This window comes from Halictus rubicundus, chromosome 3, assembly GCF_050948215.1.
Source record: "Halictus rubicundus isolate RS-2024b chromosome 3, iyHalRubi1_principal, whole genome shotgun sequence".
NCBI lineage: Eukaryota > Metazoa > Arthropoda > Insecta > Hymenoptera > Halictidae > Halictus > Halictus rubicundus.
Genome location: NC_135151.1, coordinates 18,169,315 through 18,197,310, shown reverse-complemented (window position 1 = coordinate 18,197,310; position 27,996 = coordinate 18,169,315). Strand labels below are relative to the sequence as shown.

At 39.0% G+C, this 27,996-nt stretch overlaps 5 protein-coding genes across 6 annotated transcripts; 2 read left to right on the top strand and 3 right to left on the bottom strand.

Moving 5' to 3' along the window:
• Nucleotides 1-1,640: 1,640 nt before the first annotated feature.
• Nucleotides 1,641-5,763, bottom strand: LOC143352846 (uncharacterized). 2 transcript variants are annotated; one of them, XR_013082011.1, is made up of 9 exons: nt 5,229-5,763; nt 4,957-5,116; nt 4,716-4,828; nt 4,506-4,637; nt 4,222-4,429; nt 3,957-4,101; nt 3,759-3,873; nt 2,983-3,472; nt 1,641-2,932 (listed from the first exon to the last, which is right to left on the bottom strand). XR_013082011.1 is itself a non-coding variant. In XM_076785754.1 (8 exons), the coding sequence occupies exons 1-8, from the start codon at nt 5,418-5,420 to the stop codon at nt 3,317-3,319; spliced, it is 1,221 nt and encodes a 406-aa protein (XP_076641869.1). In that variant the 5' UTR covers nt 5,421-5,763; the 3' UTR covers nt 1,641-3,316. The 2 variants fall into 2 exon arrangements, 1 of the variants encoding a protein (XP_076641869.1); XM_076785754.1 differs by having other exon boundaries at nt 1,641-3,472.
• A 655-nt stretch (nt 5,764-6,418) lies between these two features.
• LOC143352277 (endocuticle structural protein SgAbd-6-like) lies at nt 6,419-6,991 on the bottom strand. The gene is made up of 2 exons (XM_076784605.1): nt 6,983-6,991; nt 6,419-6,733 (listed from the first exon to the last, which is right to left on the bottom strand). The coding sequence occupies exons 1-2, from the start codon at nt 6,989-6,991 to the stop codon at nt 6,419-6,421; spliced, it is 324 nt and encodes a 107-aa protein (XP_076640720.1).
• A 4,054-nt stretch (nt 6,992-11,045) lies between these two features.
• On the bottom strand, nt 11,046-12,030 carry LOC143352276 (flexible cuticle protein 12-like). The gene is made up of 2 exons (XM_076784604.1): nt 11,951-12,030; nt 11,046-11,351 (listed from the first exon to the last, which is right to left on the bottom strand). The coding sequence occupies exons 1-2, from the start codon at nt 11,957-11,959 to the stop codon at nt 11,046-11,048; spliced, it is 315 nt and encodes a 104-aa protein (XP_076640719.1). The 5' UTR covers nt 11,960-12,030.
• Nucleotides 12,031-15,384: 3,354 nt separating this feature from the next.
• Nucleotides 15,385-19,752, top strand: LOC143352275 (kin of IRRE-like protein 1). The gene is made up of 6 exons (XM_076784603.1): nt 15,385-15,937; nt 16,172-16,332; nt 17,808-18,018; nt 18,087-18,237; nt 18,390-18,538; nt 19,288-19,752. The coding sequence occupies exons 1-6, from the start codon at nt 15,847-15,849 to the stop codon at nt 19,386-19,388; spliced, it is 864 nt and encodes a 287-aa protein (XP_076640718.1). The 5' UTR covers nt 15,385-15,846; the 3' UTR covers nt 19,389-19,752.
• A 3,487-nt stretch (nt 19,753-23,239) lies between these two features.
• Nucleotides 23,240-24,779, top strand: LOC143352222 (dynein light chain Tctex-type 5). Its single transcript, XM_076784551.1, has 3 exons — nt 23,240-23,338; nt 23,450-23,646; nt 24,614-24,779. Exons 1-3 carry the CDS (start codon nt 23,240-23,242, stop codon nt 24,777-24,779), a joined length of 462 nt encoding a protein of 153 aa, XP_076640666.1.
• Nucleotides 24,780-27,996: the final 3,217 nt, after the last annotated feature.

The window sequence follows — 27,996 nt, the reverse complement described above, 5'->3', positions numbered from 1 at the left end:
CTATGTAGCAAAGGCGGTCGGAATAAGGACAGAGGAATTATGATCAGAAAGTTACGAAAGTGCATCGGAACATGAACGCTTCTAGAAGCTCTGATGGGTGAAAAGTTGGCATCCGTTTACGTCGAAATGCGGTCACCTCTCTTCATTTTTACAACAAACTGACGAAACGATATGTCAACTCAAATACCGGCCGTCAGCTCAAATAGATCGACGATTCACTTTCCTGGATCTCTGTGTGCCGACCCTGTTTCGACATACAAAAGTGTTATCTTTTGAGAGTAAGCAAGAAGAAAAGGAAAGTACGCTCGTGAATCAGTAATATGTAAATGAGGACACTAGGAAACCGTATTGTATAAAAAACAGACAATAAATCAGTTTATTAAAATTTATAGGCTCGTAGTTACACTTTTATCGTGGAGTCTTCATAAAGGATTAGGTATGTATAAAAATGATATATGATTAAAATTGAATAAAATGATTATTATTCTATGACACTTTTAAAGCTGCAGTGAGACTTTATATACAATGTAGAATCATTGATTAAGTGATTGCTTAATACCTTTTCACTTTTTGAGACAGATTTAATTCTCGGTACATTAACATAATGGAAATGGAAGTCGTAAATACACTAAATATTCGTTGTTTGAAGAGAAAGTTCCAAATTCTGTTGATAGTAGAGGAAGTGAAAGTTCCCCAAATTATCAATGTTTAGGGAGATTTGTAAAGAAGACAATTATTTGAAGTTTCGTCTAATCATTCTACATGTAAACATCAGTCGAAAAGAAGGAATAACATTTTATCGTTTGACGCCTCTTTTTCGAGAAAATCGTCGAGTTCGTGTGTTTCAGTTTAGTACATGCAGTAAGTAGAATTGGTTGGTCATGATCAGACGATTCCTGCATCCAATGGCGCACGCGTCTGCTGCATTTTCAAACTCCATTTTCTCGAAAATGGGGCGTCTAATGAAAAATTTGATTCCTTTTTTCCGACTTATTTTTACACGTAGGGTCATCCCCTTTTCGATTTGAACACCCGCCTGGCCACATCCTGTACAATGGTAGTTCCAGATTATTTATTGATTCTTTTGTAAACTATGGAAAAGCTACGAAAATAATGAACTCGGCAACCAATGGAATTTTTATATTTTTTTGCAAATGAGTTTCAACCCACGGTTTCTTTAAAATTTTTATCCTTGTGGTGAGTAAAATACGATGCAATAAAAAAGAATTTGACCTTGAAATTCAAGGTGAACTTCCATTTACAGATCTTCATCGATCCAGAGGAAAGCGTATAGCTCGTGTTATGCAAACATTTTTGAAGAACGAAAAATTTAATATCGCAAAATGGTCTGGTCAGTCATTGAATCTCATTCCTGTAGAGATGCTGTGGACAGCGACGGACCGTTAATTTTGGGGCCCTGGGTTAACTCAGTTTGGGGGCCTACCCAATTAACCCAAATTAACTCAAATACCAGCAATTTTTGTATAATTTATTTTTCCTTAAGTTTTTTATTTAAATTGTTTTTAGTTTTTTCACCGTGGAGGGGGCCCTTTGACCTAGATCCGTGGATTAATATTGATAATACCCGATGATGTCTCACGATGTTGTGTAGCGATTTTCATGGTCAATAAACTTTAAACGTAGCATGTGAAAGTTAAATTTCTTTCTTTTTTATACATACATGTATAGGCATAGTATATATATGTATAAGTCTATGTTTTACAGAATATACATTTTTTCCCTATATGAAAAACGAGAACTTCGTTATCTTTTATACATACGTATCACAATATATCTTTTTCGTGTTGGTAAAAAGACATACAAATTAAAAAAAATCATGGTAAAACTTACGTTTAGGGGAGGATGTTTCGATGACCCTGACCTTGGCATATGTTATCAGGAGCATGATTCTGAACAATTTTTCCTTATACAGTAGACATTCAAGGTTCGAACGATTCCGAGATCGAGTGAAAACATCCGTTTTTAAATTCGACCAGAAACGCGTAGTTCGAAAAAAGAAGCAGAGTCATTTGTCAGACAAGCCTAATGAGAGCTAAGAAGAAAGGAAAACAAAATTGGTTCGCCGTTTCAACGCTTGCTCGAGGCCTCACCCTTAAATTCACATTATTCCAAATGGGAGAACATAATTCGAGATTCAAACATTTCGAACGACCTCCTGGAACAGATTATGTTCGAACTGCGAAGATCTACTGTACCTACATGTTACCGTCTATCGGTCTTAATATTTGCAAAAAACTTTTTCGAACTTACCTTATAACTATATTTATAGCGATTCAAGACTACTCGCAAGATATTAACAATGACACGTTTATAGTAATTACAAAGTATTAGAATCAGAAACTTCATGTCTAGGATATGTTTAGCCAGAAAAAATTTACTAATGTCAGATCTATAAAAACAAATGAAAAGTTAAGAATCTTTACCAAAAAGGTGGGAAGAAGTTGTGGAACGACGCAACGGGGTGATTACATTTATCTGTACAATGTAAAAATATTAATTTACAATCATAAATCGAAGGTTAACAACAACAGAATCTGAGTTCCTCGTGAATACTACGGAAACTAATGTCGAGCGGCGGTAACGCGTATAGGTATAAGTTGTTCAGAATGATGTCTTTAATAACATATTTCCTTGGTTAACAAAATCGACGAGATCTGTCCTAAATAATTATCACCAATTCCTCCATGTGCATAAAATTATGGCACTATTCGTAACGAATAAAAGCGAGATTTCCTAAGTCACTAGATACAAACGTTGTTGGCGGCTAGACGTTGTGCTACACATGGACGGTAATACATTTGTGTTACAATTATAATACACAATGTTATTAAACAACGACAGTAATAAGTTTTGGTTCATTTCGGCCTTTTCTTTTAATAAACAATAACACAACAAACACACGTTTTTCACGCTTAATTAAACTATCACCCGCATGCAGCACTGTGTCTAGCTGCAAACGACGAACGCATATACATCTTGACGCTTGCGACTGGTTGCATAGGAAATCCCACTTTAAACTGCTCTAACGTTGAGACGAGTGCTTACTGAATAACAACAGTACGAAACTTGCTTACAGTGTACATGCCTTGTATTTTGATATGTTTTCAGCTAAACGATGCGTGATGTACAAAAGTGCATGCTAGTGCCCTGTATTCACGATAGAAATTTGTTTTAAAAAAATCGTGTGCAACGAACACGATCTGAAGGTACGTTTTCGTGGCAAGTTTTTATCGACTGTACAATTTCGTTGACTTCGACGATAAACACTTGTGAGTTTGTTTTTCATCGGAGCATATCACAATACAGGAAGTGCTGAACTATGACTTTGGTATATGATGGCTCCTGTGAAATTGATTGCCGCTGCCAATACAAAAACAGGCATCCAACGACCATGCGAAGCTGTCACTAATTCAGCCGTCAATGGTCCACATAAAATACCCGGTATTGTCGCCTGAAAGTGAACAGTAATTTGTTTTCTATATTGCAGCATCGGTGGGAAAGAAACACCACAATGAAAGTTTAAAGAATCTATCTCCTGTCTTCTTTGTATTTTCCAAAATTAAATTAACATTGCGAAAGTGCACCAACAGTATCAAAGTAGTTCTAGAAAACAATGCAATGCAATGCTAATCTGAAACTTATGTATTTGTTTGAACAAATTTGTTTCAAAGTACGTACAACTTTCTCAACTGTCATCGTGGTGTTTTTTTTTTATATAAAAGACAACTGAAACATACGATAGTATTAGAAACTGCAAATGTGATTCCTGCATGATTTGGTGCCACGTCTGCATGATTACTAAGATGGCCAGCAGCATTACACGCACAAAGTCCCATGGATATTGAAACAAAGCTACAATAAACAAAAAGTTATAACGGATGATACAAATTTTATGTGCTGTACAACTCTTTCTTGAAATGAATTTTTATACTAACATTACTGCAGAAAGTACATTATCCACGGCACAAAATGCTAATAAAAATGCACCAGGCCCTATTAAACCTATATTTGTCATTAATCTTCTTACAGATAAAACAGTCCACCTCTTCTGTATAAGATTATCGGCGCTGTGACCAGCAACTGTAAATAAATTCATTTTAATCATTCGTATAATCGATGTTAATAGAAAAGTTCATTATGATAAGATTCTTAGGTCTGGATACATATTTATGCATCGTTTCCTTGTTAGTTGACACCTACCGATTCCAACAAGAGAATTCACAATATATGGAAGAGCTGTCAAACTAATACTTTCTTTATTAGCAGACAAATTTCTTGCCAGGTAAGTTGGCAACCATTGCATTATTATATAATTACTCCAATTCATTGCAAAATGTGCTATGTACAGTGCCCACAAAGGCCAATGAGTGATAAATTCAGTCCACCGCAAACTCCTATTCTGCGCCACCTCAAAATCAATCAAAATTTTGATTAGATTCAAGTTTATTATACTTTTTAATTTCAACTGAATAAGGTATATCTACCTTGGGTACAAATAAAGGAATTTCATCCTGAGAGTTTGTTTCTTGATAAAGTAATAACCATAAAAGTGACCATACAATTCCAATTCCTCCGAATAAATAAAATCCAGTTTGCCATGCTACACGCGAACACAACTGAAAAAAAGTTTCTTAATTGAAATCACTTGAACCAACCTATGAAGCAAAATTAAGTTATAGAAAAGTTACACCTACAATAGATGCAACTACTTGTCCAACTGAACCAGCAGCCACATGATACCCAAATGCACGAGACCGTTCCTCTACAGGAACAGTATGAGCGAACAAGTGAAAAATAACTGGTAGACCTAAAAACAATATAATGTTATATACAAGATATATTACAAATCATGGTACAAAATGAAGTCAGATGACGCTACATAAAAGCATGTCGAAAATGTAGGATATAATTTGATCATGAGAAACTTTACTTTACCTAAACCCTCTCCCAACCCTAGGACCACTCTACATATAATGAGTAATGGAACTGACTGTACCAGAATCGGAGTTATAATTGTACTAATAGACCATAATAAAACTGCGAACATTAGTACCGTTTTGCTTCCAAAACGACTCGCTGTATTTGCACCAATAATCTGATTCAAAAAAGATATTTTTAGACAAGCATTACAATATGGTAACTAGCAATGATATCCCAATGGCTGTAGCCTCCAATGCATAATATAAATATTGAATATTCCATTGTACCTGACTAGTAAAATAACCAAAGGCAAAAGCAGAAAGTATCCAACCTTGCCAATATAAACTCCACTTATACTCTTCGGTCATTGTGACGATCGCAATAGGCATTATAACTCGATCCGCCGCGTTTATAAAATTCGCGGCGGAGCATAATGCCACAATCCGCGATGTCCGCGGAAGCATTCGAAATTTCGGCATAGTTAAATTTATAGTTATTCAGTCATATCGCACAGATCCCCTGGCTGATCCTAACCTTAAACGACACGTAGTAGAAAAAGTTTGTTAAATAATTACATTGCCGAAAGTCATGTCAACGTTTACGAAAGACATTGTCAGGATCCGTATAATATCAAGTTTTCAGACTTGGTAGTTCAGTCAACGAATTTTATGAAAACAAACGTAAAAACTGTTCACATTGTAATAGTTCAAATGTACATACGGTACTGTACGGGATTCAACGTGTCAAACACGACACGACGATTACGCGGAGTCGTTTGTACACATGTTTGTCTAAATCATCTCTAGATGGTGCTTAAGTCCAAACAATTCAAATGTTTCCGCCTCTTCTTTCAAATAATTGCCGCTGTACTGTTTCGTAAATTCAGTAATTTTATGTTAAACATGAAACTTTCTGAATTTTAAACAATCAATACTACACATATTTCTTCTTGCATTTAGATAAGGATTGTCGTTATCACAGCTATAAATAGTCAGATAAATACATATGTACACACAGAGAGGAGCTCCTCTGGTACATATGTATGTTGACACTGTCAATTCAACAACGATGCATATACAAAATTTTAGCTTGAGAATTGCTACAATTCTTCTTGGTAAAAAATCTATTCTAGCTTGAGAATTGTTACAATTTTTCAAAAATCGATTTGTTAGATTTGTTTGTGACCGTCAAGGTCTTCTTTTTATAATGAAGATAAACAACACGGGGTTCCAATCATTTTTCCTATAAAGATGAAAAATAATGTCTCATAACTTCTTCAACTCTGCTTTATTCAACATTAACAAAATTATTGTACAAGATTCGATATCGGTGAAGAAACGTTATATACAAATGTCTTCGATAGAAGATGTTAAAGTAAGTTGAGCTTCTGTTCCAGTGGGGGTGGAACTGATTACATGTTCCGGTATGGCAGTTGGCACGTTATTCGCAAGATCAGTCGACAGTGTTTTGAACAAATTTAGACGCGACCAAGATGCTCTCCCTCAGGGTGGAAACCATTCTCGTCAGCAACATATTTAACGGTGTAGGCAACGTTGGTAGCTGGGTCGACGAAAGAGTAGCTGCCTTGAACTTTGAGGAATTGGCCATCGGTGCCGCCATTAACTAATTCAGCTGTTTCTTGTTTGAATGAACCGTCGGAAAGTTGGAAACCATAATTGTAGTTGCCGAGACCAATATTGTCGGACGGAGTCTCTTGAACGAGTTCAACTTGCGGTTGTTGTACGGCGGGAGCAGCCAGAGCAATGGCGACGAGGGCAGCGAAGACAATAATCTAGAAAGAATCAAACATTATTATATCTATTTATTATACTTCACAGCTATTTTGTCTCAAACGTAGGGCTAGATAATACAAAATAAGTTGGTCATGTTTACAGAATATAGAGAACACGATAAATGTGAATCTATAATTTATTTTATAGAAGTATTTATGAAAATATTTCGGATTTGTAAAAAATCAATTCACTGTTAATAGTAGGAACACCATAAAATAGGAAACTCTGTTATCCTCGGTGATACGTACGGTTTTCATTTTGGAAGTGGATGTGTGCGGCTAGTCTCGTTTGGAAGACTGATGTGATTTCTCAAAGATGCCTGCAATTTTATAGTGGTTCTCCTCCTGCCAAAATTTGCCCGAATCCACGATAAATTCACCTTTCACTTTCCCTCGATAAACTAGAGACAGAATCGTTGATGAGTCGACCTTCATTATACACCTGTGCGAGCCTCCGGCGAAATTGAAGTTTTCGGTTTTGTATAGGATTTCATCTGTTTCAGTCATTTTAAAAAATTCAGTCATCATACCTGGATAACATTCGATTTCAATGTACTGATGACATTTGTGTTCAGTACAAAATTTAGAACTACACTTACTTGTGCAGAAATCACGCCATAATAAACAAGTATAAATGGTAGCATCTTTTCTTCCTATTCGAATTTCAAAATTTCAAATATTATTCCAACGTAAAAACAATATAAACTTTCTATACATTAATATCCTAATTTAATCTACCATCTGCAGTAACTGTAAGAAACTGATAACTATACATACATATAGGATATAAGGGAATTGAAAATATATTATAAAATAACATTATTTAATGAAAGACATTATTTCGCAAGGCATGATTTAAGGCATAAATCAGTGACTACTATTTCAGTTCACAAACCGATGTTGGCGAACTATGATTGATAGAAATCTTTTGAAATATTGTCGAGTCATTTTAATCGCAAAATTATTCAAGAATAATTATTTGAAGCTAGATACGACTTTCCATAAACAGAGTTGATTTTCATTCCGGTTACTATGACTTTTATTAGTTATAACATTATAAATTCATAATATTACTTTTATAAATAGGAGTTAAAAATAGAAACACATAAATTCGATTAGAAAATCAGTACGTCACTATCAGTATAGAGACATCTAACGTAAATGTTAATTTCGAAGATTTTTTGCCAGTCACATCGACGAAACTCTAACTTTTAAGCTTTCTATCATTTTTTTTCCTCCTCGTCCCTGTACCACTTCTTCGATGCGCGACGCACGCAGAAAAGGTTCCATTAATCTTATTGTTGGAAGTAGCCATTAGAACACAGTAATCTGTAGAGTAGCATTCGCGATGTACACTGGACTCAAAAAGTATTTGAAAAAGGAAAAGGGGGAAAAAGTATTTCTCATTCTCGAAGAATTGTCAATATTTAAACTGCGATAATTTCGTAAAAAATCACCGTGCGACAATAAATTTCGACTCATTTTAAAACTAAACACCTGCAATTTTATAATCCATCGTTCCTACTTGTCTACCATACTTTTACATGACACTGCGACTAGGAAACTGAAGACACTTTTTTAGCAAAAAATCTTACAAATTGAAACGTCCATGAAAAAGATTAGAAAATTATTCTTATGACTGAATCCACCACAGATTTGAAGATTGTAGCTTCCTATTTACTTCCGATTGATTCAAGTTTTGAATGAAAGGTGTATTATCAACAATGCTATGACATGTACATGTATTATTTATAAGGTGCACCGTGAAGGTTTTTACACGACCAGATGTGTTCCTCATTTGTATTCTATAAAACAACCAAAAAAAAATCGTAGATCAAGTTTTTATGAATCGTTGTAGAGAGGAGGCTATATACATATTCATTCGGACAACGAATTTTTTCATGGTTTTGATAGACGATTCAATTCGTAGCATTTTCGACCAAAAACGTGTCCTCAGGTTTTTATCTGCTACATCATAGGTTCCCGACGTTTTAGCTGGGTGGAGAAAATTGTAAATTCTAAAATTGTAAAAAAAAAAGGAAAAGGTAAAAAGTCAGACATAAGGGAAAGATTTATACTAATTTTATGGTATAATCGATTTTATTTATGACAATAATTACTTTTTGTTGCAAACTCTTTATTAACACATTTCAAAAATATAATTCGCGGGCCGCACTTTGGGAAACCCTGTGCCGTATCATGCAAAATTATCCCAGGAAACAATGGAGGATGCTCTACGAAAGAAACGGCTGTAAGTTCGAAAATGAGTGGAATTTTATTGTTGTACTATTTATTTTAACGAAATTATTACAGTTCAAACGTAGACAATTTTTCGAGAATCTGCAATTTAATGTTCGAACACTTTCTGGATCCACTGTACATTATACATATATGTATATAACGATGTGTCATTCATAAATTCGCTTATGAAGCGCTGATCGACATTTCAGCTTCTAATTGAACATTAGATTCTTAATCGATGTCTGCTGCTAAGAATACCTAGTAGAGATTCTGAGTGGGACACCGGAAGAATAATCGATTTCAAAATCTCGTTTAGAGATGAATCGGGAGAAACCGGTTATGTACGATCTGACGATCCTTTACGACACGAATCATTACGAAACTGTCCTTGTCAGAGACGTAATCATCTTCACGGTGTAGCATCATCGAACTCTCTGTGGTAATAGGTGAAATTGACACTTCGTGGAACATCGTTATACATTTATAATCTCTCCCTCTTCGTTTTACCAAGGAAAAAAATTGCATAATTATTTCTTATTGGTTTTCAATGTAAATATACGTAAGCGAAATAAATCACAGCGAAAAGACTAAACAAACATAATAATTTATAACAAAAATATTTACAATTCTCGTGGCATTAAATGATACATAATTTTCAAATTTTTATTCCGAAAAATCGTTATTCTTTCGTTTTTCAAGATTTTCAAGTACCGATCTTCCTCTTTGATGTTTACGTTTTAATTAATAATATAACGTTTATGTTACTTGCGAGTAATAGATATTCTTCGAACATTGTTGTAGATTAGGATAATCCCGTAAAAAAATAAGATCGCTTTAACCGAGCGACGAGCAACCGCGGACTATAGTGGGCCAAAAATGGAAACCTAATCGTACCACGCGCGGGCCGCAATATTAAACACTTAAACATACTAATCAAATAACTTTAGTGTGTGGGATGTATTTCTTATTTCTTACATATATTTACAATAAAACGTTTCTTTATTTCATCTACTATTTTTTATTATTAGATAACATATTGTAAAAATATTTCCAGCAAAAGTTACTCAGTATTCAGCTGACCATAAATTATGTTAATGAAAATTTGCATAAAAGCTTTTATTCGACAAAAAATAAAGGTGACAACATGCTGATTTGTTATGAAATCATATAATTTTTTTTTATGCAAATCAATATATTCTTGCATTGTGTTTAAGAAAAGTATCAAGGTACTTGTGTCGAAAATTGATTAGTTTAGAAGTTATGATTTTTGTCCCGAATGCCTGCGGGCCGCCGGACCGCACCATTGTTGCCATTATTGGGTAGCTACATATCGCGTGCATTTGCACCAATTGTTATACTCGTAATAAACGATTGTTATACTCGAATAAATATTGTAAAAAACGTGGAACATTTAGAAATATCTACGTAGCGGTCATATCAAACAACTACACACTATGGTTTAACCAATTAGAGACGAGATATCTCGTAGTAAGATTGATTGTAATTGGTCACGGAATAAGTTTACATCCGTTTGAGTTAGCAATTCTTCTTCTTTTTTCTTTCTTTAACGTCGCTCCGACATCTTGGTCATTAACGACGACGGTGTATTTACTAAAAAGGATGAACGAATATTTTAATAAAATCCTAGCGCCTAGGGCAAGACGCTCCAAATTTTCATAGCAAGTGAAAGGGGTAAGCGTTAAAACCATACGATTTTCGTTTCGACCATTTTTTTAATATTCCAAATAGTTTACAAGTAATCCAGGAGGCTCGCTTAGCTGAATCATCCTGTTTAAGACCGGAACGATCACTGACCCAAGAAAAGTGTACAAAATGTCGTACTTTCAATTACGTGGGATGCAATAACGCAGAACGGTGTACAGAATGAAAGCGAGTTTGGTTTCCGGAAACGTTTGCGCGTTCAGATAACTAAGTTCGCGTGTCGAATGCTTAATTAATGCCCGTGTGTATAAATGCGGTCTAGGTAATAGATGATTCGGAGAAAATCGGCGAGTGAATCGGAAACGAAAGATTTGAATGGAAAATTTATTCAAGCTAGGTCATATACAATTTAGGCGGGAATGTGTTCTCCTTTGGGGTGGAAACCGGTTTCGTCGGCAACATAGTCGACGTTGTATCTGATGTTGGTGTGCGGGTCAACCCAGCTGAAGCTGCCGCGAACAGCGAGGGCCTCGTGTTCGGTTCCTTGGTTAATTACGTCAGCGGTTTCCTGGTGGGTCTGGCCATTGGACAATTCGTAGCCATAGCTGTAACCACCGACGCCGATGTTGTCAGAAGGTACTTCTTTCAGCAGCACTACGTCGTTCTCGAGGGGGGCGGCGTATGCGGCGGCGACGAAAAGGGCGACAGCGAGGATCTACGAAGAAAGTCAAATGATTAACACCTCGATCAGAATTCAGCGGCGTGGGCATTGCTGTCGTAGAAATCTCGTTAAGCCAATGCTAATTCTTAAACCATACACGGCGATTACCGGTATCGACGTAACGAAAAGAATCTGCACGAATACAACAAGAAGGTAACAAGATGTAACATCCGGTAACCGACGATTGTCGCGAATACAATGATGCAATACAAAATAGCATAACACGTGAACACACTAACGCTCGTCTACGTCTTCGGACCAGCACTGCAAGCTCGATAATTTTCGCGATGGATCCGGATTTACTTGAAATCGATTAACAGCGTATTTGCGTTCGAACGAGAGAGAGCAATTTTCTCACAAATTTAATTTATAATACCGGGTCTACTAAGTAATTACGCCGCGTATTGTCGCGTCTTCGACGATACCAGTGCACGTTAATCGCACACCGTGTTGCTCCTCGAATCACTGGCAATTGTATCGCGATCGTAGACGAGAAGAATCCCGAGTCTTCTTCGATATTGTATACCAAATACACTCGACGTCCGGTAATAAAAAAATAAAGAAAAACGTCAGCAGACAATGTTTGCACGCACCAGCTTCATGGTTGGGTTTTTCGTTGGGCTTCTCGAGGAAGATGAGAGAACTGAAGAGTTGTGTTAGATCACGATACTGATTCGATGCTGGTCCAGGCGGATTATATACACAGATTTCGACACGAATTCTGCCCCCTCCTGCCGTACCACAGCCGAAATTTCTGCCGCAATGGTGTCGAAATCGTCGTGTGGCATTGGCTGGGTGGCGGTGGCAGAACGATGACCGACAAAGAAGCAACCGGTGAATGTCAGACAGGAATTCGAGGAAGAGTAACCGACGGCGAAAACCGTGGTTTCACCACGGCCGCATCTTCTTCGAATCCTCGCCGGGAATGCCAGACGAGGATGAGACAATGGGCAAGCAACTTTCCATAAAGCTCAGCCGCTGCAGTTTAGTATATTACGGTTGCCCGGAGCAATCGATTCAAATCGCTTCATACATGTACACGGGGTGACCGATTTTAATCATGAAATGAAAATTACATGAACAAACAAAATAGTTTAGATAAGAAGGGAACGGTTTTCAGGGGTTCACAGGTTGGGGTAAACAGTTTCTTCATAGACGGACGCGTAAAGGTCACGTGAAGGTTATACGCGTTTCTTTTTTTTAATGGAATCGTATATTTTTGAATGCCCTGAGCGAAACTTGACATTTTCGACTGAAAAGCATCGAGCTATTTACGTAAAAAAATTATTACTTTAGGAGATATTTTGCCTGTCATCTTTCTGGTAAATTCGAAATTGGAGGTGTGTACTTTCCAAATTTTTAATTTTAATCCTTTTAAATTGTGTGACGAAAGAAATAAACGATAGTCTGGTACTTATTTGATATATGCAATTTTTGGTCAATTTAAATATTCTGTCAATAAATGACCATTACTATTTTATGTTTTAATAACGCCCAATTGACTTTCTCCTATTACAATGAAATTCTCTGTTATAAAGAAGATTTTGTAATGTATAGTTTATCTAACTAATATAAATGCGACATTTATCCACACGAATTGATTACATTGACGATTTCTATGAAATCTTTGCAACGATACACCCTTCCTTCCATGGATTATTTTTAACCTTTAGTCATTTTTTTATCGCAGAATATTACTAAATCGTGGCCTTTAATTATGCGATGACAGTGTGCGCGGTAATGTTTTCACGGAGATCGAAACATGTTTTTTTGGTAGAATCAGCATAACATTTAAATCTTGCAAATGTATTCAGTGCCGTTGACGTGAGAAATAATGTTCGTAGCCAGATCGTATCAGTTCGGCCTTCCCGGTAAATATTAATTCCAAAGTTCTTAAAAATTCTTTTGCGTAGAGCATCGAAAATCATTACCATACTCTAACCCTAACCGCAGAGCAATAGAAAATCTGTACAAAAGCGTGGAAAGAAAACCGCCACAGTTACGTAAACCGATCGTTTATGCTAATTGCCGAAAGAGCAACAGTCTCTGGTAGGGAGAACGGCTCAAGGAGACGAGTCAAAAGAAGAAGAAGAAGATTCTCCTTCGATCCGAGGAGATCACCGGGCCGTTCTCTATATTACGAGCGTGCGCGCAAGAATATTTCTTTTTTTTTTACATATGTATATCCTTGTAATTGATCGATGGCCGTAGATACTGGATCGATGTAAGCGACAATGATCACCCTGTGCCCGGAGACTTGCTGTCGCGTGCTCGCAACGATGCTTTTAATGATCCTCGCATCATTCTGCGTGGGTGCAACTTCTACGTTTACCGTGATTTTACCGTGAATTTCTTACATAAACGTCCGAGAGTGTTCCCGATCATTTTCTAGTGCGTTGTGCAATCCGTGTCATATAAAACGGAAAGGGGAGGCATGATGGGTAAGCTAAGCAAAAATGCGAAAAAAATGATAATTATAATACTTTATAAATAAATATAATACTTTAGTCTTTGGTACATAGTTTGATGAATATTTAAATAAAACTTTCGACAATGTTTCGGTGTTCACATAAACGAAACCCTAGTGGAGTACGGTAAACACAAACATGGTCTCCGTACGTTAAGTTATGCTTTTTGAAGAATAACTCCTCCGTAGGTCATTTGAAGGTCAACATATTATACATGGATGAATTTGTCTTTTCATAGCTATAATGTCACAAAAATTAAATTACCTTATTCTATCAAAAAAGGCGATGACCTTTAAATATTGGAAAGTATGACCTGGAGAAAACAAACTTCTCCGTCGCAATAAATGCTTCACTGAACCAAACATTGCCTTCCTGAAACATTTTTTTTTTACTAAAAATAACGAAGATCAGAGGTCCTCCAGAGCTACCCTGGCCTACACTTGTCTACCTTGGTCTACCTTTAGCTAGCTTAGGGTGGACCAAGGGTCAATTATAAATTCCTTGGCCTACCTTAAGCTAGCTCGGGGTGTGCCAGAGGTTCTTGAATGCTTTCTTCGTTTACTTCGGCTCACTTTCAGCAGCTCTTTGTAAGTATCAATTCAAATATACAGTTTCTTAAAATACGCGTACATTCATCGAATACCGTCATAATTCTTATTTCTGGATTTCTAAAATTGCTTTCGGACTTTCAAAAAGTTCCTATCCTTAAAATTAACATTTTTGGCATCAAATTGGTATTCCTCCGATCGGAGGTCCCTCAGGGGCTCACTCACGGCTGGGGCTGTGAGCCCGAGGCATCCAAAGCGCCTATAGGTCATTACGTTCACATTGCGTTTGATTTGAGTTCACGCCAGTCTTTCAACTTTCCACTCTCTGCTTCTCTTTCTTCTTCATTTACCGTCCTCTTTCATACCCGAAAAATTAGTCGCTCCGATCCATGCGAAAAATGTTGAAGGTTCTGATCCAGGCTAAACGATGATGGAGGTTCTGATCCATGCTAAAGATGATGTAGGATCTGATCCAGGCTAAAAATAAGACTAGAGGGCAGCACTATAATGGGGACACAGAAACCCCGGTCGTGAGAGCACCCTATTTGTCTCTGTTCATGCGAACAAGTTTTATTTGTAATGTAAGAACGAAGCGGTTGTAAGGAGTGCTAAGTAGTCCTAGACAACCCTAGGTAGTTCTAGGTAGCCCTAGGAAGTTCCAGGCAGCCCTAGGCAGCTGTAAGTAACCCTAGACAGTTGTAAGAAGCTTTACGCAGCCGCAGGCGGCTGTAAGGAGTCCCAAGTACTTAGTGCTAGGTAGTCCTAGGTAGCCCTAGATAGCCCTAGGTAGGTAATAACTGAGAGCACCGGAGATACAGAGTGACTTAATTTTTTTAATGATGTGACCTTAAATTTTCTCGTAGAAAAATGTCCAAGCTAATGCAGCAGATATCTTCCAAGGAATTCTTCCTCCGGCATTTTCGACATGACAAAGGTGGAATCAATGAACTATAGAAATAATTCATACACACATTAAAATCGGACACCCAGTGCGTACTTTGGTATTTTCCGTGGAATCGCGCAATCGCGTAGCCATCGCGAGGCGCCAGCGCGTTCACGTTTTCGCATTACCATCTTCTCCAGAACTGGAAGAGCTTTCAGTGTTCCGAACGCTCCCGGCGCGCGTCGTTCTCAAGTATCATTCGCGTGTCGTCGCGTTCTCAACTTCCCGCCGAAACTATCTTACTTTTTTTTTTCATCGTTTCCCGAAAGAATGTCGTTCAACACAGTTCAAAACGAAACGGCGCGTTTCTGCGCGATGTCAACCGTATCGTCGGGATCTCTAATCGTTTACCGTTTCTCTTGGGAAACGGATTAATTCCCGGAGGACATAAATCCGCGAGTTCCACGGGAAATGGGGAACGAGGAACGGAGTGTATCCTTCGAGGAACGCCACTGGAATCGCCGATAAAATCGTTTCGGAGAGCACAGTTATCGGGGAGTAGAAAAATGAAAGTATTCCCTAGGTAAAAAATGGCACCGTTCCACGGCATGGCTCTTATACTGCTCGGAATCGGATGTCACCTGTTACGCGCCGAACCGGCCTCCGATCATCGGAACCAAGGTAGAATCGCGAAAAGAATCGTCGATATTCGATCTGGAGCTTTCGTCTCGTTTTCCTGAACGAAGTGGAAAGGACTAATAATTTCAATTGTATTCAAGCGAAGATCATAAATATGTAGATCGTTCATGAGCATTTGGAGCAGCATCTTCCGGTTTGATTGATGCGAATTTCCGGCTCGGAATGATCAGAACGGCGGGAATGAAAAATTCTGTTAACCGGCGCCTTAAATTTTAGCGGCGCAACGATTCGAAGATGAGATCGGCAGGACCGAACGGCGGACGCATCGGGGGACGAGGAGGACCACTTTCTACAAAGATCCAACTCAAAAAGTGACCGCCGTTGTCGGGCAAACTGTTGTGCTGTTGTGCCGCGTCAAGAATTTGGGGAACAGAACCGTGAGTCCTGTGTTTCGGCAGCGAAACCCGTTAGTTTGCGATGCCTGCGAGTTTCGAAACAATTTCAATCAGATGTAAATCGAGGAATTGCAATTAGTTGCTTTTATCGGGCGGGCGGCGTCCGTTTTACTATCGTGAACCGGAAACTCTACTTTTGCCATCATTCTAAAGTTCGAAACAGCGAGTCACTATTTTCCTTGGAATTCCAATTAAGCGCAATTGTTGCAAAACTTTCACTTCATCTAGAAAAACAGATTTGTTTGTTTCTACGCTGGCAGTTCTAGCTTCTCAAAATCTGTCGAGTCGTTCGTTTCAAAAAGGTTCTTCGATTTTAATACTTCGAGTGCCACGTCTCCCAGAAATGGTTACTTTCAGTATCTCATCTTTTAAATTTTCATTTCGCTAAATAAATTACTTTGATTACACTTTTTTAGGCTTCCGATTGGGCACTCGAAGTGTTAAAGGACGCCTATTTGACTACTAGACTGCTTTAAAATTTTCTTTGTTCTTACACCGACGTCCTTGAATTCTTTTAAGGGACTAAACTTTCATTTTCCTGATCTTTTTGGGGAATTTTTCGCAAAAAAATATAACTTTCTTAATATCGGCATTTTGCATACATATTTATCTATATTCTACGAATATTCACAATTTTTTTCGAGAGAAAATGATCAAAACTGACGGAGTTACATGTCGTTGAACAAGGTTCGTTTAAAAAAAAGGCTGACACGATTCCGATCGTTAAAAAAAAAAATCAAAAAAATTAGTATGATTGTGATTATGGTATGAACCAGAATGAAAAAAGAGTGAAAATTTACAAAATGGCACTTTCAATTTTGAACGCTGATTTTCTTACATTTTTCATATTTAGCGAGCTAAGAAAAATAAGAAACATTTCCTTTTTCTATAATTCTGGTTCACACCATAATCACCATCATACTAATCAAGAAACCTTTCGATTTCTTAAAGAAAATTTCTTTTAAACGAATCTTATTCAACGACATGTAACTTCGTCAGTTTCGATCATTCTTACTTAAAAAGAATTGTGAACATTCGTAGACAATAAATAAATATGTATCCAAAATACCGATATTAACCCATTTGCATCAATTTATTTTTTCTTATAATGCTGAAATATGAAGTTCTTTCACTTGTAGTCATTTTTGTATTTAAATCTAATAAAAAAGAAGTTTGGTCATAAAGGCCTTCTTTCCATATTTCCTTATGATGCAAATGGCCTAAGAAACTTACATTTTATTTGTAAAAAATTCCCTAAAAAGATCAGAAAAATGAAGGTCTACACCAGAATACCCCCTTAATGCGTTCACTGCTTTAAACTGTAAGTACGTGCCTATTTTTGTCTCATAAACGCATAAAATCCGCAGCGTGTTGGTCAATTACCTGTAGGACCGGTCGTTAGGCCGATTGCGATAGGTTTAACATAAACGAATTGCAAACACCGAGAACTGCACCAGGTGTCCTGGATTCGCAAAAGGGATCTGCACATCCTGACGTCCATGTCCACGACCTACACGAGCGACGCGAGGTTCACGATAGTCGGCGATTTGGACAACGACGAGTGGAACTTGCAAATAGATTACGCGCAACCCCGGGACACCGGGATCTACGAGTGCCAAGTGAACACGGAGCCCAAGATCCACAGGGCAATTGTACTAAAAGTTTTAGGTGAGTTTCCCCCGTACCCGGATTCCCAGAGATCGGTTCACATCATTTATTTGTTTGCATCGACGAAGACGTTCAAGCAAAGATCACCGGGCCGGAAGAAGTCTACGTGAAGAAGGGCAGCACGATCGGTTTAACTTGCATCGTGGACACTCAGGACATTCCTCCGAGCAATGTGACGTGGTATCATGCTGGTACAGCGATCGATTTCGATGGTCCAAGGTGCGTCCACGTCTCGCGTAACTTTGCTCCCGTTTCGTTCGTTCTGTTTGCTCTCCTTTCGCCCCAGCCGATTCCGTGTACTCCGAAGAAAGTACACTTGAGAAGAAGAGTCACGTGTCCCGTCCTCGTATCACTATCTTTACGTTCGACAGGGGTGGCGTTTCTCTGGAAACGGAGAAAGGTAAAAACGGCACCACCAGCAAGCTGTTGATAACCCGTGCTCTGCTCAACGACAGTGGAAATTACACCTGTGCTTCGAACAAGGTGGCTCCAGCCAGCGTCATGATTCACGTGTTAAACGGTGAGGATATAAATTCGTGGTTTAGCTTCGAGCCCATAACGATCCTAAAGGAATGTTCCTCTCGTTGAACGATTTTATGGCAGCGCTTCCGGTCTAGGTTTGTCTAACGTTCGAATTTATCACCTTACCTCGCGCGTTCCTCTTTTTCGTTCAACAGAACTCTCGATAGATCGTTATCAAGCTTTATAACTTTTGATGCGCCCAGATTTTCCGCCGGGAATAAAACAGACCGTGAATTTTTTCTCGCCAATCCTATTTGCTCGACTCCACTAAATTCTCCTTTAACTCGATCTCGACGACGCGGCGTAATATAATAATGTCATCTCGAGTCGGAAAAATATAAACAAAGTTTCATCTTGCGGATTTCATCTCTGAACTCTCCTCGGATAATAGTTTCCCGATCTGCAAAATGAACTCGGTTAAATACGAGCAGCCCTTAAACAACAAGAGATTCCAATTTTCCGGATTACAAAGTTTCCTTCTTGGAAAATTCCGAGAAGACTGCGCTCCTCCTTTTACAGTCCCGTTTTATTAACCATTCGAGGAGGAGGACGCCTACGGGCGTCGGGTGTTTTCTCGCGTTTAAAAATCGTAGCAGCAACTAAGATCGTTTATATTCGCAAGGGAGCGCGGAAAGGTTGCAACGGGTCGTCCGACAACGATAAATCGTCGCGACGACTCTTTTTACAATTCTTCTTTTCACGATCCTTCTGAACGAACGGAACACCGGCGAGTATGTGTTCTTCCAGGTGAACATCCTGCGGCGATGCAGCACGGTGGCACCGGCAACGCGAATAGAAGAGCGATTCTGTTCAGCCTGCTCCTACTGGTGGACAGAACGTTACGGTGAAGCAACGTTTCCGCCTCCGATCGACTTCCGAGAGGCGTTCTATCCTGTGCATCGTTTCCCAAAGATTGATCGGCCTACTCGCCGCGGAGCCGGACAGCTTTCTCGAACTGTTTTACCGATTCCGGAAGTCGTTTCCAGCGAGGCGAACGGCCAAGGAAACGAACCGAAGGAGTCCACGAGAAAAAGGAACGAACCAGTCGATCCGAGGAAAACGAAAATCTACAATTCCGCTAGAATTTCCAGCACAGCCACCGTGCACAATATACACACCCGAGGAAACTTTTCGCTCGCCGCTGCATAGCCTGGGCGAAATTATTATCTCGATGAAATTGAACTCTTTTCTTTTCTCGCGGACCCTCGCGATCACGATTCGGCCGCCGGAATCGCCGGCGGATCTGCAAGTTTGTTCGTTTCCTGTAAAGAGAAACGAGCGCAAAAGAATGATGAAATATAACAGCGTGTTTTATTAAACTGCGAATCGCAGCCCCGTGTTTGAATACCTAGCCTCTCACCGCCATTGTGTCCCTGCGCAGCTCCCGCAAACGGTGCGTTTTTTTTCTAGTTGAATATCACTCGAAAGGATTTCCCTTCCCCTCTGTGCCCCTCCGTCGCTGTTTCAATCTCGCCGAATGGAAATTGTAAGACGCATCCGGGGCATGGCGGCGCGGCGTTCGTTACTCGAAACGATCGAGTTCGCCGCGCCGGAATTAACGCGAGAACCCCGGTCATGAGAGGACAACAGGAATCCGGCCGGAATTGTTGGTATTGTTATGCGAGCGGATTCAATAGGTAAGTTTGTCCCCGGTCGACGTTAACGAGCTCGAACGGCTCTGTTATCGCGATTCCGAATTACCAACCCCCGCCGCGTGCCATTCCGTTCTCTTTTCTTTCCGACTTCCTCGAAACTTTGACCCGTCGGGATTTATCGAGAGATCCAGTCGAACTTTTTACGAAGACGCGATTCTCATTTTATTCGCCGCTCGATCCGATAAGAACCGCCAGGCTTGTCAATGGTCACGTCGTCGTTCGACGCTTATTTTGTCGCCATTGTGCTTCAACTTTGAAGAGGAAGCTACGTTCGCTACAACTGCGAGGATTTCTCGCGGTTCGAGGCTATTTAAATACTTCTCGCCGCGGAATCATTCTACAGACTGCACTGAATAGGATAGTATATATATTTTTTTAAAGACATTACGAAAGTTTAAGCGTGTTTGAACAGTGTTCGAAGTGGCACTGTTAACGCGTAAGGTGGGTATTAGGCGATTTTGCTCCGTTAAACATTTCTCCTGCTTTATACGGAAACATTATGCGGACTTTTTTTATGTGAAATGGGACTGCAGACTGTCCCAAATACGACAGGATATTCTTTTAGGACGTTTCATTCGATTTAGTTACTTCAACGATTTTTCCAGTTTTAAACATTCAAGTTGTGCGGATATTTCTTACATAGGATGATTCTAGTCTTTCCTGAACACAACTGTGTTAAAAATTGCACTGAAAATTGCTGTATCATTATTCAGAATATATTTTACATTATTAACACTAGGTTTGCGGAGCACTAAAAGTGAATATTTTACATTACTTTATAATAATAAGAAGAATGTGTCTATTCAAGTTTTTTAGCCATCTTTTAGATAATATATACGTAAAGAAATAAATTTGTTGAGTAATTCCATCTTCACAATCTCAATAATCGTAAATTAAAAATATTAGAATCCGTCATTTTGACGGGTCCCGTAAACCTAGTGTTAAATTTAGTAAAGTAAATTGTACCATTTTCGTATGTATAACATGAAAAAAAAAAAATATATAGAAGGGAAATATTCTGGGTCCGAAGAAATGTTTCGTTTTGGAGTTAAAATAGCTTCGAGTGCAAAGGGTTAAACAATGATTGAAACAGCCGAGACCTACAGCACCAGCACGATATTTTTGGATTTAGCTGCTTTGAAAATTTTTCCTGTTTCAAACGTAAAAGTCATGTGGACATTTTTTGCATAAAATTCTTCTGCGAACCCTCTCAGCGATATAATTTTTAACAGAATTGCAGACTTTTGGACGTGTTTAAACGACGCGTGAAGAAATCGGAGAGCCCGGTTACCATTTTCTCGGATATTTTTCGATCAACTTGAAAAGATAATGGTCCGAAGCGAAATCTATCGAAACCACGCTAGAACGAAACTCTTTTGCACTCGACTACGGTACTGCGAAAGCGAAGTCAGCCGAGAACGAGTCGTCATATTCGAAACAAAAGGCACAGTCCATATATCGTTTCATACAGAGGCATTGTACGTACGACGTACGAGTTATCGAACAGTCGAACTCGGAGACAGACATGCGTTGAATTTTTTCGGAATGGTCGTCGCGATACGCTAATTGGATCGAATAGTGAACGGATGTTGTTGCCGTTATTCGTCTGAAAAATCTTAAATTTGCCAGAGATCGGTAAAAAATGGACAGAAGCGTAACTACAAGCTCGTCGGCGGAACGATCGGTAATTATTCGGAACATTTATGAAGGCTGGGAATTTTTATACAAAATAAAGGTTGTATTGATTGCAAGGTACAGGAGAAACATAGACGTTTATGTCTTTTTTAGTGAGTTTGCAGAGTTGAGAACGATGCGACAATATTTTTAAATAATTTTATCGTTCTGTATTGAAAATTTAAAACATGTGTTTTATTCGTTTACGAGTTATAAAAGTGCGATTACAAGTCGAAAATCGTAAAAAACGGCAATTTTCCTTATATTTCATCGTTTATAACTCGTAAACGGATTATTCAAAATTTGTGAAATTTTCAGCATGGATATAATTTATTCGAGTGAATAAAACACGTCTCAAATTTTCAAGGCACAGATAAAAACGTTGGAAAAATCAATTTTTACTATTTCTCTGGCGATTCCGACTAATTCAAATTTTTCTTTCAAAAATTGTTTTCGCCTCGTCTAATAAACTAATCCTTATAACTTCTCAATAACATGCAAGTCATTTGACCTAATTCTAAAAAAGTTATGTTGTTTCAAACAGTGTGGACTCAGTTTTATTCTTCAGTGTAACAGTACATATTTCGAAATTCTGAAAATGCTAAGTAATATGATATAACAGTATTTGTAAATTCTAAAAATTCTAAATAATATAACATAACAGTATTTGTAAATTCTAAAAATTCTAGATAATATAATATCACAGTATTTCTAAATTCTAAAAATTCTAGATAATATAATATCACAGTATTTCTAAATTCTAAAAGTTCTGAATAATACAATATAACAGTATTTCTAAATTCTAAAAATTCTAAATAATATAATGTGGCAATATTACTAAATTCTAAAAATTCTAAATTATAGAATATCACAGTATTTCTAAATTCTAAAAGTTCTGAATAAAATAATATAACAGTATTTCTAAATTTAAAAAATTCTAAATAATATAATATCACAGTATTTGTAAATTCTAAAAATTCTAGATAATATAATATAACAGAATTTCTAAATTCTAAAAATTCTGAATAATATAATATAGCAATATTTTGTAAATTCTAAAAATTCTGAATAATATAATATAACAGTATTTCTAAATTCTACAAATTCTGAATAATATAATATAACAGTATTTCTAAATTCTGAAAATTCTAAATAATATGATATCACAGTATCTCCAAATTCTAAAAATTCTAAATAACATAATATCGCAGTATTTCTAAATTCTAAAAGTTCTGAATAAAACAATATGACAGTATTTCTAAATTCTCATGTTTTCGCCGTGTTTTACTAACTTTCGTCGTGAACGCATAAAATTCGCAGTCTAATGAAGCCCGTTCGGTAAAATCTCGGCATAGCTGTGAAAATCGTCGATGTTTCAGGCTACAAAAAAGAGATTGCTGTCGAGGGTGTCGATGGTCGGCTCTGTTGGGAGTCGTATGTTCTTCCACAAGCGAGGGGATCGATTGAAAGTACGTTAAACGTCTCGCGTTGAGCGCGAAACTGTTCCCGTGAAAAACGGCGACGATGGTCGAAAAACGATTAATCGAAACGTCCTTTATCCGGCGAACGCACGCGTACAGATCCCCAAGTACCAAAACACCTACCGTCTCGAATCGTTCTGCAGCTTCAACATCGAGGTGGTCGACGCGTTGGTTAAGGAGGCGATGGAGAATAGATTGTCACTGGTGACGGCCTATAATCCGCATCAGGCGGCGAAACTATGCCAGGACATTGGGTCCGACGTGCAGAAGGCGATCAGCAAGAAGGATTACGACAGGTGAACACAGATTCAAATCTATCGGCGCTGCGCCAGTGCACGCATGCATCGTGCATTCGGAAAGTTCCTGGACGAAATAAAACCGAGACCCGTGTCGTTCGCAATTTTGTTCAGTATTGTTCGACTTTTTTTTTTGCCGGTTTGCTCCGAATCGGTTCGAGATCGGGCGGATACTTTTTACTAGAGGGATGGGGGAAAAAAGACAATGAATGTTTGGTCTGGTTGGCAAGTTGTTCGAAACGTTTCTGCGGCAGTTTCATTACATTTGAAATCAGTCGTGGCTCTCTGTTTCACGTGAAATGCGACAGCTGCAAAATGGTCGCTGGAACTAAATCGCAGCATGAACGAATAACTTCGTAGAACTCGACGAAATTCATTTTGACAATACCTAGAGGCTCAGGCTAATCGATCCAATTGTCAAATTGAATTTTTCTCTGACAAAAATTGCGTCCGAACAAAACTTATTCGCGGTTCTGTTTCCTGAGAGAAAAGTCGTGGCAGTCATAAATAACGTGCTAAATTCAAAATGTGTCATAAACAAACTACTCGATGGAAATCGATAAGATTAATACAGGATGAAGCTGAACGTCCACACTAACCATCCCAATCGGTAAAATAAAAATCGTATTGTTAATACGTCCTAACAAAATTCAGAAACTGAACCGTATTCACGGGTTCGTTTCATTTAAAGAATCGTGAAAACCTACTGGACTTAAAAATGCGTTATGATCAAAGTACTCGACGGAAATCGATATAATTAATACAAGATGTAGTTAGAGGTCCACGGTAACTATTGCAATTGCTAAATCGAAGATCGTGCCACCGACGGGTCTGGAAAAAATTCCGGGAGTTGTTGCAATGCACTCTGCACGCGTGGCACTGCGTTTAGCTCGGCGAAATCTGCGTAGCGGGTCTCGCCTATTCGAATCGCGGTCGCATAATAATATTGTGCTTTCTCGCTTGCAAGATACAAAATAGTGGCGCAGGTGAGCATCGTTCAGCGTCTCGATCAGAGCATTCACGCGAGCTTCCAGTGCCTCTGGGACGTGGAACGCGACAACTACTCCTGCTACGTTTTCGAGAACAATCACATATACGCCTGGTGCTGTGTGTTCGGCATATACTTCGAGTGAAATCTGCTGCAACAAGCTGCGTGGCACCGTACTCTCGCTCTCTCTTTGTTTCCCGAGGATGCATGAACTCGGCCCGACTCGACCCGACTCGCGATGTTCTGGACGAATCTCGGTTTTCATCGACGAGTCCGTGGCACTCGTCCCCGCGACGACTTTGGAAAAATGTACGATTTACGAGGAAAAAAATTGCGCTCGACGGAGAGGACATATTAGGGCATAAGTAATCAATTATTTTGAAATCTAAAACAAACTTTGTAGTAAATTCAAGTTTTTATTTTTTAATTTCATCATTATCAAGGACAGTTTGCCATCTTTCCAGCAAATTTCCAATCCCCCTCTTATAGAAATCCAGGATTCGCGAAGCAAAATATGACTCAAGTTTCCTAACATCTTCTACAGAATGTTTTATTTCTTAAATAATGCTCCAGAGATCTGAAAAGATCAGAGGGAGCAATATCCGGTGAGTACGGGGCTGCGGTAAAACTTCCCATTGTAATTCTTTGATTTTTTCCTGAGTGAGTTTCGCTGTACGGGGCCGGGCATTGTCAATTTGCAGTGTTACACCTTTTCTGTGGACTAAAGATGCCCTCTTTTTCAATAGTTCTGAATACAGCCGTTGTAATGGCTGACAATACAACTCAGCAGTAACTGTTTCTCCAAGGTTTCAACAACTCAAAGTGAACTATGCCACGACAGTCCCACCAAATGCACAGTAACACCTTTCTGAGTGATAAGCTGGGTTTGGGGGTTGATATTGCGGTTTGATTTGCAGAAAGCCATTGCTTGGAACGCTTCATGTTATCATAAAGAATCCATTTTTCATCTCCGGTAACGATTCCGCTAAGAAATGGATCTCTACGAAATCTGGATAGCAATCAAGTGCAAATTGATCGATGAATATTCTCGTTGGTCTCGGATAATTGATGCGGCGCCCATATCCCTTGCCTACATGCTTTTCCCGTTTCGTGTAGGTGCCTTTGTATAGTTGACCATGTGGACCCAAGGCTTCTCGATAATTCTTGCATACTTAATTTTGGATCAGCTTCCACTAGAGATTTTAGGGTGTCATTATCAAATTCAACTGGTCGTCCACTTCGAGGCCTGTCGGAGAGATCATAATCAACAGTAGCAAACCTTCTGAACCAACGTTGACACTTGTTGACCTTGAATACATCTCCATAAACATCGCAAATTTTCTTTGTTGTTACCGTTGCATTAAATGCCGCATGAAAAAGTACGCAATGACGAATATGAACCTCGGAAGGTACGGCCGCCGCCATTTTATTGCAGGGTTGTAAAAGAAAATTATACTTTTTAGAATATGTTGAACACAGGCTGCTTTACCGAAAAGTGTTTCCTCTTCGACGATCGGTACAGAAGTAAATGGAAAACAAATTCTTTGCAAATAATTGATTACTTATGGGTACCCCTGATATAAGCCGGCTTCTTGTCCATTACCGTTTGCTGCATCGTGTCAATAGACTCGTTCCCTCCGAGTCCCACGGCGTCGTTCTCTCTTGAAACCGATTTCCGGATCGATCGATCCCTTTCCCGCAGAGTATCAATATTTATTATACCCTTTTCACCCTAGGAAACCAGCTGTCCACGGCCGATTCTTCCCCGGTACGATTTATCGGGAAACTTTCGGTCCGCTCTCGTCGTTTACTCTTTCGCCGGGGGAACAACGGGTATACAGATTTCTTGTTTCTCCGAGCACCGAGGCATTCTTATTTTCGAAACGATGATATCGCTGGCGCAACGGGGCCGCGGAACTTTTATCGCGCTCTCTTTTATCGCGAAACCGAGAGAAGGCAAGTTGAATTCACGAGCCGGAGATGCTCTGGCCGACGCGCAGTATGATATTTCACCAGTCTGGCGGGCTGAAATTAAATGTCGATAGCGCTGCGCGAAAGCGCGTTACACTTTATTAGAGAGACGCCGGTTCCGTCTGAAAATATTAATATTCCTCCGTAAAAAAGCCCGCGATCGTCTGCCAGCAGGATCTAATTACGTAGTTTATTTCATTTGCTCCTGTCTGCCCCGGCATCGCATTCAAGCGGTGTTTAATATATCTGTGTATGCGTTTTCATCTTCTGTTACAATTTCGTTCGCATTTTTAATTGAAATTCTGGTGGTAGTTTGAAACCGCGGTAACAATTATCATACAGTTTTGAAATATGACTTCGCGGCAACAGTTATTGCTGCTAAAATAAAAAGTTTTTGCATCGATCGCAAGGCACGCGAGCTAAATTTATACTTTTCACTAATAATTTTGACGTAGCGAAAATAATATATCAATACTCTTCCAATCTTTTTGCTGTTTTAAATTATTTTTACAAAACTTCAAAAATCCGAAATCCCGCGCTTGAATCCGGAATCACAAGCAAGGCAAAATGTATAAAAATGATTCTCGACAGATTTCAATCGATCAGAAACAGTTCTCCATGGAAATGGAATTTCGCTCCGCGCTTCGGCGTACAGCGCGCCGTAAATTAATAACCACGGAAGTAAAACTGACCCCTACCGCAATTAAATTCAAATGAAATGTTAATTGCTGCGAATACTTAGAAGGCTGATTAAAATCATTGGGCCAGTCGGTCGATTGGAATGCATGAGAAAATTCGGTGCCCGATAACAACTCCGAGTATATGTATTTGAATAACAATTTTGTTACGCTATTTTACGGTACGGCCGCTCCACAAATTGAAATGCGTGCGTATCGTCAACGAGGCTCGATGGAATATTTCGCTTTTAATTAGTAGGAGAGTCGCGGCTTTTGCCTGGGAAATTAATGTTCCTTCGACGCAATTGTTCCGCTGGATTGACGAAATATCACACGGCGTCTGGGCCTCCATCGGTGGCGTTGCATAAACAGCAAACGGGGAATCAATGGACCGGAGGTAGCAGGGTGGGTTCGCACGCAAAATGTCGGCGTCGATGCGGAAGACGCTTACACGAAAAGCGGGAAAAGAGTGGCACGCGTTTCGACACGTAGAAAATTACGTGTTCGCGCGAGGAATTTCGTTTTCGTCGACGAAATCGAGAAGGATGGCGGCGAGAGAAGGCTGTCGAGGCCGGGACGGCGATTCGCGGAGGCGGGGGAAGACGAAAAGGCAAGAGAAGAATTTCGCGGCATGCTTTTCAGCCCGAAAAGAGAGAAGTTGATCGACATCGGGTAGCGGGGCAATCTATCACCTGTGCACGGCTTCGACGTAAA